This window comes from Arachis hypogaea, chromosome 12, assembly GCF_003086295.3.
Source record: "Arachis hypogaea cultivar Tifrunner chromosome 12, arahy.Tifrunner.gnm2.J5K5, whole genome shotgun sequence".
Classification (NCBI taxonomy): Eukaryota; Viridiplantae; Streptophyta; class Magnoliopsida; order Fabales; family Fabaceae; genus Arachis; species Arachis hypogaea.
This window is the reverse complement of record NC_092047.1, coordinates 23672919-23689255: the sequence shown is the minus strand read 5'-3', so window position 1 is coordinate 23689255 and position 16337 is coordinate 23672919. Positions and strand designations below refer to the sequence as shown.

The window sequence follows — 16337 nt, the reverse complement described above, 5'->3', positions numbered from 1 at the left end:
CTAACTTTGCTTTGAACTCTTTGAACATCGCAAACACGTCTGACTTCTTCTTGATCGGGTACACCCATAGCCTCCTAGAGTAATCATCAATAAATGATACAAGATATTTTGCTCCTCCTAGGGACATCTCCGGTGATTCCCACACATCAGAATGAATCAACTCCAATATGTATTTGCTCCGAGAAGTTGATCTACCAAACTTCAATCTATGTTGCTTTCTTGTAACGTAGTGCTTACAAAATGGTAGGTTTACCGATTTGATCCCCGGAATGAGATTACGTTCTCCAAGAATCTTCAAGCCTCGTTCTGACAGGTGGCCTAGTTTGCAATGCCATGTCATCGTCATTTCTTCTTGGCTTGTTGAAGCAACTGATGCCTTTGCCTCTTGCAAAGTATCTCCCACAAGCATGTATAGATTTGCTGTAATCTTTTTTGCTTTTATTACCACAAGAGCTCCTTTAACAACTTTCAAGATCCCACCTTCAATATGGGTTTTGCAACCAAGTTCATCCAATTACCCAATCGACAACAAATTCTTCTTCAAGCCTTTTACGTGTCTTACCCCTTGAAGTGAACGAATAGAACCATCAAACATTTTTTATTTTGACAGTACCCATTCCAACAATCTCTAAGGCATGATCGTTTTCCATAAACACCGATCCTTCCAAGACAGGTTCATATGTACAAAACCAATCACGATGAGGAGTCATGTGCCATGTTGCACCTGAATCAACAATCCAAACATCAGTGAGCTGTTTACTGCCTTTAGAACCAATTGTTGCTTCGCCATACAGGATTTCTCCATCATCAGAGGTGCTCGCAATACATCCTTGAGAATTTGATCATTCTGGAACATTCTCTATACTCTTCTTATTCCAACAATCTTTCTTGAAGTGCCCTCTCTTACCACAATTATAGCATTTGACCTGCTTCTTACTTTGTGTCTTTGGTCTACTTTGACTCCCACTGGAATCACACTCCATTGATCTCCCTCTTGTCATCAACAAAGCCTCTGCTTGTTTTGAGCTCTCTAATCTATCTTCCTTATTCTTGTGCCTAGATTCTTCTTCAAGAACCGCAGCAGCCATGTCATCAAAAGAAAGATAATCAGTCAAAACATTATTAGTTAAGTTAATGATAAGCTGATCATATGAATCTGGTAGACTTTGAAGTAAGAGCTCTGCACGTTCGTTTTTCGCTATGGTATATTCCAACGATGAGAGTTGGAAAAATAGCGTATTTAGATTGTTGATGTGATCCGTTGCCGATGTGGATTCACTCATTCGAAGAGTATAAAGTCTTCTCTTCAAGAATATCTTGTTGTGAAGTGACTTGACTTCATATAATTTGGTGAGAGCATCCCAAATTTCCTTTGCTGTCTTTTTCTCTGCTACACTTGATAAAAACTGAGTCAGCTAATGCCAGGTGTAAGTTTGCAGTAGCATTGTTGTCCATCTCCTTCTATTTTTCATCTGTAATTCCACTGGGTCTACCTTCAATTGCTGTTACGCAATTGTCTTTTCTCATAATGGCTTTTATCTTCAATTTCCATATGGAAAAATTACTCTCACTGAATTTTGAAATTTCATACTTTGCTGCCATTTTTTTTAGACGGTAACTCGCAGCGAAAAAAAAATACTAATCAGTAACCTTTGGCTCTGATACCACTGTTAGGTACCAGACAAATGACACAGCAAAATATAGAGATGAAAAATTAGAAATTTGTATAAAATATGGAAACAATTGAATAACTTTCTTTGAGAATTACAACTTCTCTCTATCACAAGGAGATTACAATAACACTCTCTCTTGACAAAAGGAGAACACATTTCTCTCTATATATATAAGAGAAAACTACTCAAAGAAATATTATGTTATTCTATCTGAATGACTTGATTGAAATGAATTAAAGAAAAACTCAATGTATAGGTGAGTCTCTTTAATATGAACCATCCGTCAATTAGAAATATATAATTCTTCTCTTTTTCAACTATTAAAATTCTAAGATAAACTAAGATTGTTTATTACCTTTTTTTATTTAGTTATTATTTATTTATTAATTTTCTAAAATTAGCTTTACTAATTTTCACAAAATGTATTACAAAATGTATTGCAAATGGCTTATTTGGGAGGAAAAACTAAACCCACTATCATTTTGCAACACCCTATTCCAAGAGAAGTAAAAAAGTTATTTATACATTAAAATTAGCCATTAAAATTAACCACCGTGTATTTGTGTATAAATACATGTATTGTGTAGCTTATTTTTAACATATATTTTATTTTCCAACATATATTTTATTCTAGTGACTAATTTTAGTGGACATGTAACATACTCGTTTATGAAAATAGGCCATTCCACAATATTCTCATGCGAAATTGCAAATTGTTGTGCAACTTGTTAAAGCAAGACCATTGCGAAATAGTATCTGTTGCGTAATTATGCAACTTTTCCAACTCTTTCGTATGTCTAGAAATATTTTATTCTTTTATATTTATTAAATAAAAAAGAGAGAAAATTTTAGCCAACGATTTCATAATACAAGCCAACAAATTTAAAATTAAAGACGGACCAAAAATTTTTAAGGGACCAAGTATGCATTTAAATAAGAAACATAAAACGGTAAGATTGGCCATAGTTTCATTTGCAAGTTGTAACACATAAATACACCTTTGGTAAAAGGGTTGTTGAATATAGTATATTATAGTTATTATGTAAGATGCCATTGGAACATAGCATCTAATTCAGGAGTTAATGATAGCAAGACGAGCATCTGCACATTAAGAGCAAAACTTAAGGTACGAAAAAAGAAAACCAAATATGTAACTTGTTAGAATAGTCACCTTGCAGTGCAGACAAACCCCTTGGTCTAAACTCTAAACACTGCATGAATCATGAATATATTTCTTAACAATTAGCAATTTATTTTATTATGCACTTCCCACAGAAAGTGTCAATTGTTCCCGGCTCGTCAAGGATTCTCTCAGGTAAAAAGATACTTGTGATTTTGGTCGAAAAGGAAGAATGCTAGTCAATTAAGGGATACCTCCCATTCAAGGGTTCCGCCTGCAAACATGGGAACGATGTCTCCGAACGGAAAAGATAACAGTTCAGGTACTTTCCATGGAGCCTTCTTTAGAGTAAGCTTTGACTTGTTTCTGGGTAAGCCATAGAAGTCAGATCCATTAAAGCTTGTAAAGGCCTCCAACTTATCGAGTGCACCAGCCTGCGACATGTAAAAATAACTTCAAGATAATATAAAAAATTAACATGCTTTCATAGGCAAGGTAGCATGTAAAGTGTGGGCTTTTTCATTTGGTTATATTACATCTCATGGAAAAACAAGATTAATGCATGAATCATGCATACATATGAAGTATTCATAATAGTACTAAAATTATGTGTATGTCTATTGATATTCACTGCAAAATATAAAAGGATATGTGGAAATTTCGCATAAGGAGAAAGCCTAGAAGTGAAAATTTTGGAATTTTATGCAGCAAAACTAGTTTGCAAATCTTTTGAAACTTGAAAGTGACATATTGGTCACAGAAAACACAAATTGCCAAAATGAAAAATGAAAAGGAGTACTCTAATAATTGTTAAAGAAATATACGTTGACACAAAAATGAAAGTGTGCACCTCCTCAAAGACTTTGGCATAGACTGATAGAGCAACAGGAGCATTGAATATGCCAGCACATCCACAAGCACATTCCTTTTTACGCTTTTCATGTGGAGCACTATCAGTTCCGAGAAAAAATCTCTTACTTCCGCTAGTGACAGCCGAAACAATAGCCTGTCCTACGAAGAGAAAAAATAAGAGTTCAAGGTAAGATAATATAGTTTTGCAATAGAAACTAATTTAATAATAATTTAAATGATTAACAAGTTCCCAACAAATATTTCAAGCTAATTATGTATGAGTCTGTTCAATAGACTCCATAACTCTTCAATAAGACTTCTCTTTACAGCAAAGCTATAAGTTTCATCTTCAAAATATAAACTGATGTTGGAAGGCCATTCCAGGCTAGCAGCCACAGAAAATCAATATTTTCTAATTGTAGGAATAACATCAAATCCAATCAATGAAAAACTAAGATATTCGCTAAATATAATACAAGCAAACCATGGATTAATTCATGACCTTAAATAACTACTTCATTTTCATAACCATGAGAACTGATATAACATGTAAAGATGTTACAAATCTATTAAGGGGAAAAAACAAAGCTACATACTGTGGATCTCTCTTTTGAGAACTGGAAGACAGTAATTGTGAGGCTGCAAGCCACCTTGGAACAAAGCATTGCGGTTAAGGATAAGATGCTGAGGTGTAACAGTTGCACCTACAGAACCTGGAAAGGAAAACCATACATTAGTAAAATTTTAGAACATCACAGCATAATGATGAGAAAGCTCTTCCGAGAAATTGAAATAAGGTACCCTCTTTGCAAGACATAACAAACTTGACAGCATCCATGGTAGTAATATGCTCCATTACAATCTTAAGCTGTGGAAGCTTTTGAACCAAAGGCTCTAAAATCGTTTCAATATAAACCTTTTCCCGGTCAAAAATATCAACATTTGGATCTGTAACTTCTCCATGAACCTGTCACATACACTGATTCGCAAATAAGAAAGTACAAACACGAACTTTCAATTTTATGTACATTATAGACAATAGACAAATCAACATGCAAAAAGAGAGTAAAACACTATTGGGCAAGCCAAGCACAACGTAGACAACAGTTAAAGTCTTCAAGTATTTGCACACAATTTTAGAGGGGCATATTGTGATATTGGCGTCAAATATAATAAATTCCATTGGAAAAGGTGTATTATAATTCAGACATGGTGTGATTAGTCATAAGAATAATGACATTGTAGCTGAAATTGAATCACTATCTACAATTGGGGCAAGCATGTCATCTAAAAGCACGTAATGAATTGTTATTCATCAACTCACATACACACACATATAGAGAGGGAAAATACGTACCAGTAATGGTAAATCTTGCTCAACCATTTCCTCAAGAACAGGAAAGCATTTTCCAAAAAGATCTGTAACACCATCTTGAGAATTTGTGGTAGCACCAGCAGGATACAACTTCACACCATAAACAGCTCCACTCTTTTCTTCCAAATACAATTAGCATAAATAATGTACTATAGTCAGAAGAATCAAGCCAAAGTAGAATAAGTATAGAGAATAGTATGAAATTAGACGATCAAACCATTGATTTCCATGTGAACGACAAAAATTTTGTACTTTTTATATCAGTTAGTTGTGTACACAAACATTAAGCTAGATCCTTTGCTCCATTGAACAAAGCTGAAAGCTCCACTATGTATAAGAAAAGAGCAATAAATGGCATGGCCATCAAGAAATTCTTTCATCTAAAGAAAGAGAAAAGAAAAAAAAAAGCTCAAACTCATGATTACTGAAGTCTACACCAAGCAACATTGACCCCTACAGTAGAGAAACCCTGACTCAGGAGAAAGGAGTAAGAATAGCAGGGGAAAGAATTAGTGAGGACAGCAGGAAGCTTGTAATGCCGTAATGCTGACTAGGAAGAGATGTGGGTTTATGAGGAAAATTGAGAGACAGGACGCATGGTTCAACGAGAAAAATATGATTGGAGCCAGTTAAGCAATTTCTAAGGAGGGTGGCTCCCATATGCATAGGATATTTACTTGCTTTATAGCTTTTTAATATATTTTTCATACTTGCTTAAACACTTATACTGTTTCTTAAGATCAATACTAAACTATGATATCAGATTATGTTAATTATGCATAGAGGTTTTCTTAACTTCTATCCCATACTCTATCCATTTTGACACTTACGAATCATATATAATATGTTGTTCCATAGCTACTAACTAGTTAAATATCTGCTAATGATTACATCTCAAATTTCACCCCATAAAAGTTATAACAAAATAAAAGTCACCCCTTCGTTAGTACCATAAACTTCTTTATGTAGTGGCTAATTGTGTTTGATATAAGAAATGCTTGACAGCAAAGATAATATCATGTTAGCTTGTCATGTAGCAACAAAACACAGCTGGAAATATGAAATAGAACTGATAAGGTAAAAGGTAAAAGAAGTTAATTTTAATAAAATTCTTCTAGTAAAACATAAAACCTTATACTAACAAAGACACATCAATTAAAAATACTTACTATCTCCGCCAACGCTTTTTTTTTATTACTTGAAATTGCATAGGTAATTGGCAATATTTTGTTTAGAATCACATATAAACAAATTATACTCACTTGCACATTTAATCTCATCAGGGCTTGTCATATCTGTTAAGTAAAGGGTCATCAAAGGAGTGAAGCTGCTATCTTTAGGCAATGCTTTCAAAATGGACTCCCTATAAGCCAAAGCAGCTGCAGTAGTGGTGATGGGTGGTTTCAAATTGGGCATCACTATTGCCCTTCCGAAATGCTTGGCACTGTAGAAGCAATATTTATTAATTAATATTCACTTCTGTTTCCTTTAAATGCAGTTAGCACAGATAGCTAAATAATAATAGACCATGTCCAAGGCTCTTTAGGCATCTGACAAAAATAAACAGCAAGAAATGCATGGATTTTAACAAGTCTTTTCTATCAGAAATCAAATTACCTGTGAGGGATGATACCTTCAAGTAGGTCACCATCACGAAGGTGAAGATGCCAATCATCAGGTTGTGTAATACTGAGTTCCATCCTTGTTCCTTTACAATTAAAGCGCTTATGATTTTCGAACCTTTTGGAAGAGAATCTCAGTACCTTTTGTAGAAGGATAACAATTTAATTACTAGCAGAATCAAAAAAACTGGAAGAGATTAATTCTTGATTTAATCATAAAATTTATTTAAACTTTATAGAAATAAAATGAAAATCTAGTTCAATATGCTATATTTATTGATGTTGATACTATGACTCACCATCTCCCCAAACATTCTACACTTATCCATGCAAAATAGCAACAAGTTCAATATGCAACACTTGTTGATGTTGGTACCATGACTCCCCTTTTCCCCAAACATTCTACAACTTTCCATGCAAAAATGGCAAGAAAAATATCATTTATTTTTTGTAGACACGGAGAATGGGATTGAAGAAGCATGAAAATGAAAGATGAATAAAACTACAATCAGAATATATATACATACTTGGCAAGGAAGTGGCAAAGTCTTTATCATTCCTTCCTAGTACTACTAAAGCATGAGCAAACTATCTGCTCAAAGAAGAAACTTATCAAAACAAACAATAAAAACATGATTGGAAAACATGCAGAAAGATCAAGTACGTCACCATTAAATATATTAGGAGAAACAAGTTAAGCATAGTAACAACTACATTTGTGATGAACAAATCAATGCATGTACGAATCTGCGAGAAGAGTTTACAAGAGCTTGCGAACTTGTGCGTTTTTTTTTACGAGTAAAATCTCAGTCCTAGATCAGTATAATAACAACCATAACAGCTATAATAGAACCCTGTCATTCTATCAAACACAACATAAGCATTCATTCACACAGCAATGAAAATATATTTATTATTGATCTGTTTTAATAAAAGAAAAATCTAAATAATGTACTTCTTCTTCAATTTAACTAAACTCGTATTTAAGGGGGAAAAAAACGCTTTAGTTTATACACACACAACATATATTTTTTACAGAAAAAAGTATAAATATAAAAGAAAAATTATACACAAACAAAAAGCTAAAAATGAAACAGGAGCTAACGGTACTTACTGGAGAAGGGATCCGGTGACAGTCGTCGTACTCTGTTTCCGGTGGAGGCAGCCGTCGGCACTGTCGATGGTGGAGAGTTCGATCGGAAGGTGACAGAACAAAAGTAACTACTGTGACGAGAACTAAGTTGCAAGAGGTCAACGTTGAGAATGAGATGCTCCTCTTTTTCCCTTTTTTTTTTTTTTCTTTTTCTTTTTTTTTTTTATTTTTGGGCTAAAAGAATAACAAGATTAATGAAAAAAAAAAAAACAAAATATAGGGACCTAATTGAAAATTCGGTAAAACTATAAAAAGCTACAGAATAATTAAATCTTGTTTATTTTAGTTCAAAGCAATTTTTCAAATTAAATCAAACTGATGATATTGATTTAATTCAGAATATATACAGTTGCGTTTTTAATCAAAATCAAATTAAACTGAACCGATGTAAACGGAGTTTAATTTAGTAAATTTTATCTCGTAAAAAAAATTAATGGATAAATGAAAATTGTTTTAACATAATTATATATCCTACATATCTACTATAGTTTATATCTTTTTTTATTAAATTAAAATTTAAAATATATTGCTATCGTTTATCATTGGTTTATTAATCTCATACATATTGAAGGATTTGGATCCTCTAAAGTTTGAATTTCACTTTAGAGAGTAAAGTGTGATCTCTCACCATTGATTTCATAGGTGGGACCAAGAATAAATATGAAAGAGAAACTATTAAAGGGTAGAAGATCATACTTTATTCTCTAAAGTGAAATTCAAACTTTAGAGGATTCAAATCCCATATTGAATCTCCTGTCATTTTCTTCATTCAAAGCAACTTTTAGATTTATAAAACTCCTTCATTTTCGTCAATCATTATTTTACTTCACTGTATTATATTATATCTTTTTTTTATTTACCTTAATTATCTTTCATTTCCAAAACTTCTTTATCCTAACCTATATATAATTCATAGGAGCTTATAACTCTTATACAAACTCAGATCTTTTTGGAATCTCTCTTTAATTTCTCTCTATACATAATATATCTACCCTTTAAATCGAAGTACTTACAAGAATATTTTTTTTATGGCATCTCTCAGTCTGCCAAATTAAAAATTAATTTGTTACAGATTAAAATTTTATTTAAAGATTTATTATTGAATAATGTGTTACTACATACACAATGCGAGAAGAGCAAAAATCAAATGGTGAGAATGAGAGCAAGAGAGAGAGGGGGTGGGAAACACCGGGTGGATTAGAACTTGGCAATTTAGTATAGATCCGAGGGTTTAGAATTGAGAAGAGTACTGTCGTCTGAAAAACGAGTCGTTCTCTATTTTTGTAGATCATCTTCCTGAAGATATATCAAAGAAAGAGTTATACCACTTGTTCAATTGAACTGGATGTATAAATGATATCTATCTGTCACGAAAACAAAAAAATGGAACAATATACATATTTGCGTTTATCCGATATACAACGAAGGGTAGAGCTATGAAGGCTATTGCGAAAATAAATAGAATGAGATTACGAGGCAAGGTTCTTTCAATAGAAGCTAGGTATTGACGTACGAATGAAGTGAAGAATATGAAGAGACATTATGAGGCGGATGACGTTCAGAATATTGTTAAGTTTCTACCTCCACATGAGGAGAGCCAAAGGTTTTTAGAGAGAAATGTGAAAGAACCGAGAAAAAAGAGAAAAAAAAAAGAAGAAGACCCATACGGCAATGGGTGGAACAAAAAAGATGGAAGTATCTATCGCAAAAGAGAATCTGGACTGGTTTCAGAGGAGTCTAATAGGTGGTACGACAAAGGCTATTGACTATAATTCTTTGAAGACCATGATTGGAAAGAATTTGCCTCAAGTTGTGCAAGTACGAGAACTATGAGCATACAAAGCACTTTTGACTTTTAATAGTGTATTCAGTGCAAAAGAAGCCTTCACGTTCAAAATGGACAATTTGCTGCAATTTTTTCATAGTGTATGGAGATGGGATAAGGAGGAGCGTAGTAAAACTCGAAGGGTATGGCTAGAGTGTTTTGGTATTCCTTTGCATACGTGGTCAGCAGAGACATTCAAGATGATAGGAAGCCAATGGGGAGAAGTTATTAGATGTGACAAAGTCACGGAGTCATGCCTTTCATTCAGTGTGGGACGGGTGCATATTGATACTTGTATTATGGACATAATCAACGAGTGGATTCACATCACAATTGGTACTAGTGGATTTGATGTCCTAGTTAAAGAGGTTGGTCATGAGAGTTATGGATTGCAGTGCAAGCTTGAGGAGGTAGGTAAACCTTGCCCCCCAAAAGCTGGCGAGATTTTGGGTGAAAGCCGTTTGAGCTCGATAGTGCCAGTGGTAAGCAGAGATCCGGTGGTTGAATTGGTGATGGCAGTGCCAAGGAAGGAAGAAGCTGATAAGGGTATGGTAATTTCAAAGAACATTTTGAATGAATGGAGTTATTGCAATTCAATTCAAATCCAAGCACCAAGGGTAACAAATGATGCTGATTTTGAGGGAAGGGTTTATTTTAAGGGATATAATGATTTGGTTAATGATGTTGAATCAGAAAAAACTGTTAGTTGGGATTATGATAATGATGGGCTGAATAAAGGTTGTATTTAGAACATAATATCTGACCAAAACAGGCTCATTAGTTGGTCCAATACAAAGGTATGTGCCAATTGTGCTAAAAGAGACAGAATGTGCCAACTTTCATTAAACAGAAGCCCATGTCATGCTGATGGGGAAATAGGAGGCGAGCTGGTGATAGGGAGTCTGAGTCGGGTTGTGCTCTGTCGGGTTGGCTGCTCTCCAAAAATTGGGTTGTGCGACGCTACTCAAGACTGAATCGAAGAAAAGAATCCAGATTCTGATGGCACAGCTGTTTCACGCAACAAGGGAGACCACCGAGCTGGCAAGCAAGGACGGGGTAGTGGAGATGACGACGCCGTAGGGTTTGTGGCGGGGAACCATGCGGGCGAGATTGAGCCAACTAGATGCCTTCCTATGGATTCTGAGACCTCACCTAGCAACATTTCATTGCCGACGATGGTTGGACTCCATTCTTCCAGGGACGACGGGTTCGATGGAGATGCAAAAGTGAGTGGTTTAGTGCCCAGGATAAATGTCGTGGGCTCCTGAGTCGGGTTCATTGAAGATGGTGAAGGAGCACTAGAAGACTAGGGTTGGGGTGGATATTGGTGCTGGGCAACAGGGGATATGTAATGGAAAGGCTTTGGAAAGGGAAGAGCAGATGCTTGAAAATAGGAAGGCGTGGGAATTGGCTGTTGAATCAGGAGCAGTGTAGTACAACAAAGAAGATGATATCATGACAATTTCCCAAGAACAGAATAAAGCATTAGCTCAAAAGAGGAGGTTGGCAAAGCAGAAAGAAAAGGCACAAAGATGTAGACCCAAAAATCTCAAAAAGGTATGTAACAAAATTTTTAAATGATTTTTAGCTCTTGAAATGTTAGGGGGTTATGGGGTGTTGGACAATTGAGTATGGTGAAAGAACTAAAAAATGAGCAAAAACTGAATATGTTAGGTTTGGTTGAATCTAAAATGTAAGTTGTGACTAAGTTTAACGTAGCACGTATTTGGGGGAGCGATGTTGTGGGGTGGGAGTATGTAGGATCAGAAGGCACGTCCTGGGGTCTGTTGTTAATATGGGATGACATGCTGTTTAGAATGAATAACTGTTACAAAGGGGAGAGATAGTTATGTGTTAAAGGAGTCCTATTAAAAAATGAATTCAATTGTACTTTCTGTTTGGTATATGGTGCTCATACTAGAGTGGAAAAGCTTGCTGTATGGGAGGAACTGAGCTTTATAACTGGCTTATGTTAAGTTCCGATATTTTACATAGGTGACTTTAATGAGGTTATACAGGTTGAAAAGAGGAAATATTAGGACAGGTTAACAGCCTCTGCAGAAGAATTTAACAGTTGGATTCAAGATATGCAATTAGTGGACTTACCGTTGAATGATAAAAAATTTACATGGTTTAGAGGCCACTCTTGTAGTTGTATTGATAGAGTTCTAGTGAGTGTAAAATGGATTGAGGAGTTCCCAGAGATTCGATTAAAAGGCGGACCGAGAGGTTTGTCAAATCACTGCCCAATTATAGTTGAGGATTACGAATTCAAAGGTGGTCCACATCCTTTCGAAGCTTAGACTCTTGGTTTACACATGAAGGTTTTCTAAGAATGATCAGGGAGGAATGGAGAAATCTTGGTGAGGTGCAGTTCACGGATAAGCTGAAGGCTCTAACGTTGCCTTTGGGGAGATGGCATAAGGACAATTTTGGCGATATGGACAAGAAAATTCAGCGATTTGAGGAGGAGATCAGGAAGATAGATGAGATTGCTAGCAATGGAGTTTATGATGGTACATTAGAGGCTAGAAGGAAGGCTTTAGTAAGCTGTTGCAAGCGGTGGTATGTGAGAAAATAAGTACACTGGAAGCAGATCTCATGCTCCAGGCATACAAAGGATATGGATAAAAACACCGAATTGATGCATTGGTAATTAATGAGAGGTTGATAAGAAACCAAGCTCGGATCAAGATTGCTATCAGAGAGTTTTATAAGGATTTGTATCATCAGTTGAGATCGCCGGTTGTGGAATTTAGGGACGAACTGGTAAATCGGATTGATGAAGAAGAGTCTGTAGCATTGGAGAGAATATCGACAATGGAGGAGGTTAGAGAGGCGGTTTGGGATTGTGAATCATCCAAGGCTCCAATAAGTGATGGGTATAACATGAATTTCATTAAAAAGTGCTTGGATGAGATTGGTGCAGAGTTCACAACAGTTGTATTGGAATTCTTTCGGTCATCAAGGTTGTCTTCTGACTCCAATATTACGTAGGTGGCCATAACACCTAAGTTTATTGGAGCCAAGAAGATTAAGTACCTCAGGCCAATTAGTATGGTAGGTTGCGTATATAAAGTAATTTCTAAAGTGATGGTCAGAAGGATGAGATCAGTGATGCCAAGTCTAGTAGGAAAGACTCAGAGCGCATTTGTGAAGGGTCGAAAAATATATGATGGGGTACTTATTGCATGCGAAACATTGCAATGGTTAAAGATGAGAAAGAAAAAAGCGGCAATCATTAAATTAGACTTTCAGAAGGCTTATGATCTGGTAAAATGAAGCTTTGTGGATATTGTATTACAGAAGATGGACTTTGGTTGGAGGTGGAGGGAATGGGTAAAGGAGTGTGTTGGTACAGCTTCTATGTCGATTCTGATAAATGGCTCACCATCTAAACCTTTTAAGATGGAGAGGGGTTTGAGATAAGGTGATCCACTGTCTCCTTTTTTGTTTGTTCTAATTGTTGATGTTCTGGATAGGATAGTAGGGGAGGCAGTCAGGAACAGACGTATTTTTCCTTTGCTGGTTGATAAGGATAATATAGAGTTGCCTCATCTCCAGTTTGCAGATGACATTATATTGTTCTGTCCACCGGAGGAGGAGGCCATCAGAAACTATGCCAGGTTGCTAAGGTGTTTTGAGGTGATGTCGGGGTTAAGTATTAATTTTGATAAATCTAGTTTAATCCCAATCAATTATGAACAGCAGTGGACTTACAACATGTGCAACTTATTAGGATGTAAGGAGGTTAACCTTCCAGTCAGATATCTTGTCATTTCTTTAGGAGCAAACTCAAGGCTGGTCAGGATTTGGAAACTGATAATTGATAAAGTGGAGGAGAAGCTTAGCTTGTGGAAGGCAAAAGTGCTCAATAAAGCGGGTAAGTTAGTCCTTATTAAATATGTGTTGAATAGCTTGCCGGTGTACAATTTGAGCCTATATAAGATGTCGAAGGCAGTGGCATAAAAGTTGATTTCGTTGCAGAGAAAGTTTCTATGGAACAAGGAGGAAGGTAGAAATGGTTTGGCGCTAGTTAAGTGGGAAGTGGTTCAGGTTCCTAAAAGTTGGATGGGTTGGGGGTGGGTGATGCCGTGGTTAGAAACACAGCACTTCTTTTCAAGTGGTGGTGGCGGTTTTCAAATGAAGAGTGTCTATTATGGAAGAAGGTTGTGTGCTCTTGCTATAATTTGAACTCCAATGTGATGTTATCAGCTCAGACATTACCTAGTAGAGGGGTCAATGGAAGGATATTTGTCAGTTGCAGTTCAAGGATAGTAATGTGAGATATAAGATGATTGCTGGGTTGCCTATGGAGGTGGGTGATGGAAGGAGGACTTGCTTTTGGGAAGATGTCTGGTTACAAAGTGGTTTGCTAAAGATGAGTTTTTCGAGGCTTTTCTCTGTTTCAAATCAAAGAGGAGGATATGTCATAGGGGATTGTGGGTTTTAGAATGAGTTATATTGGATTTGGAACTTCCAGTGGAGACGAGATTTATACCAATAGGAGTTAGAATTAGTAGATCAATTACATGACACCTTAAGGCCTGTAAAGCTAGCATATGATAAGCAAGATAGAGTTGTATGGAAGTTTGACAAGGAATGCATTTTTTTTTTTACTAACTCTTTTGTGCAGGTGGTGCAGTCAGAAATACTCCCGGAGGATATCACCAGCTATAGTTTCACCAGAACCATATGAAAAGGTTTGGTTTTGCCACGAGTGGAGTTATTTATTTGGTTTGGTTTGCTTTGATAGGAAAAGTAAATACTAAAGAAAGATTGCATAGGTTAAGAATTATTAGTCACAGTGACAACATGTGTGTATTGTGTAAAAAAGATGTTGAACATATTCACCACTTGTTTCTTTGTTATGAGTTTACTTGGCAAGTGTGGTGTGAACGGCTATCTGACTTTGGAAGATTGTGGTCTATTCCGGATTCACTAAAAGAACATTTTGAGAGTTGGACAGGTGTAGTTAATAGGAAAGAGGAGCGCAACAAGTGGCTCATATGCTTCTTTGCTGTTATTTGGAACGTTTGGCTAGAGAGGAACATGCGAATTTTTAATAACAAGGAAGCGGGTGTAGAAGAGGTTTTCTAGAAATCTTTAACCAGTTATAGAGAGTGGAGTAATTTGGATCCTTTTCGTTGTTGATGGCAATGGCGAAGATGACACTAGGGATAGTTTTCTGTTTATATTTCGTTGGATGTTGATGTTTGAGATTTGGTTCTTCTGTCACTCCACTGTATTATATTGAGCTCCCTTGTTAAAAAAAATGCACAATGTGAGATTCAAAAGCTAAATTAGTTAGTTCCTACGAACAAATTGATATAATTTTTGACAACAAAATATTCTGGTCGTGAACCACAAAAGACGACATACTATATAAGTTTCCTTTTCTAATATGCCTAGGATTTTTGGTTTTATCCGAAGCAGTGGCGGAACTTGAAATAAAATTTTGGGGGGCTAGATAGAAGATAATTGTTAAGATGTTTTTGATATGGACCCCATTTAAGATAAGCTCGCCTAACCTCATCTCTCTAATTTTGGTGATATTGCCAAATTTAAAGCCATTTTTTAGTGTCTCGTTCTAAAGAATTAAGGTCAAACTCATCATATCTTTGAACTTTTGAAGGTTGTATCTCACTTTTTTCGTGATTCATTAAAGTATAAAAACTATCCACAGGTGTTGATATTGTAAAGGGTAATGCTAGGTAACCAATAATTTTTTTAAACAATATGAACAACCACCAATCAAATTAAAACACACTACACCTCCAAATTAACCACCTAAATCTTAATATTAGAATAATCATCCGCACATCTAGTGAAATGAACATCCGATCTATCCATTGTTCACATTGTTTAGTATTTTCATTGTCTACCTATACTTTTCCTATTTTAAAAATTATATGTTCTTCTTGAATATTAGCCTTCCTCTTAAAATTGCATCAATTCTTTGATTTTTCATGATTATTTTATATAAAAATTTGAATATATATCCTGTAAAATATGTAAAAAAGAAATTAGAAGGATAAATATTAAAATTTATAATATTTATTGACTTTTTTTTATCAATTTATACAAATACAATAATATCAATACTTATTGAATATTCTAATATTTTTTATCATATAAAAAATTAAATTAAATAAACAGTAAAATATAAAATAATATTAAATTACATAAATAAAAAATGCCTAATTTTTTATATTTAAATTCAAAGATAGATGGAGTGTTGCTTATTGAATAGAGGGCTGCAAAATACAAATACACTCAGTTCAGTCCAAATTCAACAAGGTTTGAATGTTTAAAATTAAAAAATTTTTTATTTTTTGAAATAGTATTATTAATTTTTTAATAAAAGTTTGGGGCTATGCCCCTTGTCTTAACTAAGCTCCGCCCCTGATTCGAACGGCCTTTTGGTCAATGATGATATTATTACCCTTTATGTTCCTCATTTCGAGGGTTATATCTCTATGCACAGGAGGCGGATTTTCGGTGATTCTTATCTTTATTTTGAATGATCATCAGTTGTTTTGGTTATTTTTTTATATTTCTGAATTTGAAAGGAGAATTCAGACGAAAATAATATTATTGATGAGAACACAAGAACTAACGGAGTTGTCTATTTGGCGCACTTTAAAGTTGTTGCCGCCAGTTAAGAGCTACATCAAGGAGGAGAAAGATGAGGAGAAGGACGCCAACAAATCAGCC

The 16337-nt window shown here is 35.2% G+C and overlaps 1 protein-coding gene across 7 annotated transcripts; it reads right to left on the bottom strand.

The window, feature by feature from the left end:
* Positions 1 to 2672: 2672 nt before the first annotated feature.
* LOC112727149 (dihydroorotase, mitochondrial) lies at positions 2673 to 7941 on the bottom strand. Of its 7 annotated transcripts, none has more exons than XM_025776794.3 (10): positions 7757 to 7917; positions 7170 to 7234; positions 6942 to 7050; positions 6638 to 6783; positions 6283 to 6464; positions 5003 to 5139; positions 4447 to 4612; positions 4242 to 4358; positions 3618 to 3804; positions 2673 to 3227 (listed from the first exon to the last, which is right to left on the bottom strand). In XM_025776794.3, exons 3-10 carry the CDS (start codon positions 7041 to 7043, stop codon positions 3137 to 3139), a joined length of 1128 nt encoding a protein of 375 aa, XP_025632579.1. In that variant the 5' UTR covers positions 7044 to 7050; positions 7170 to 7234; positions 7757 to 7917; the 3' UTR covers positions 2673 to 3136. The 7 variants fall into 7 exon arrangements, with proteins under 7 accessions (XP_025632579.1, XP_025632576.1, XP_072065142.1 ...); XM_025776791.3 differs by having other exon boundaries at positions 3644 to 3804; XM_072209041.1 differs by having other exon boundaries at positions 3644 to 3804; positions 6942 to 7044; positions 7757 to 7890.
* Between the last annotated feature and the right edge of the window lie 8396 nt (positions 7942 to 16337).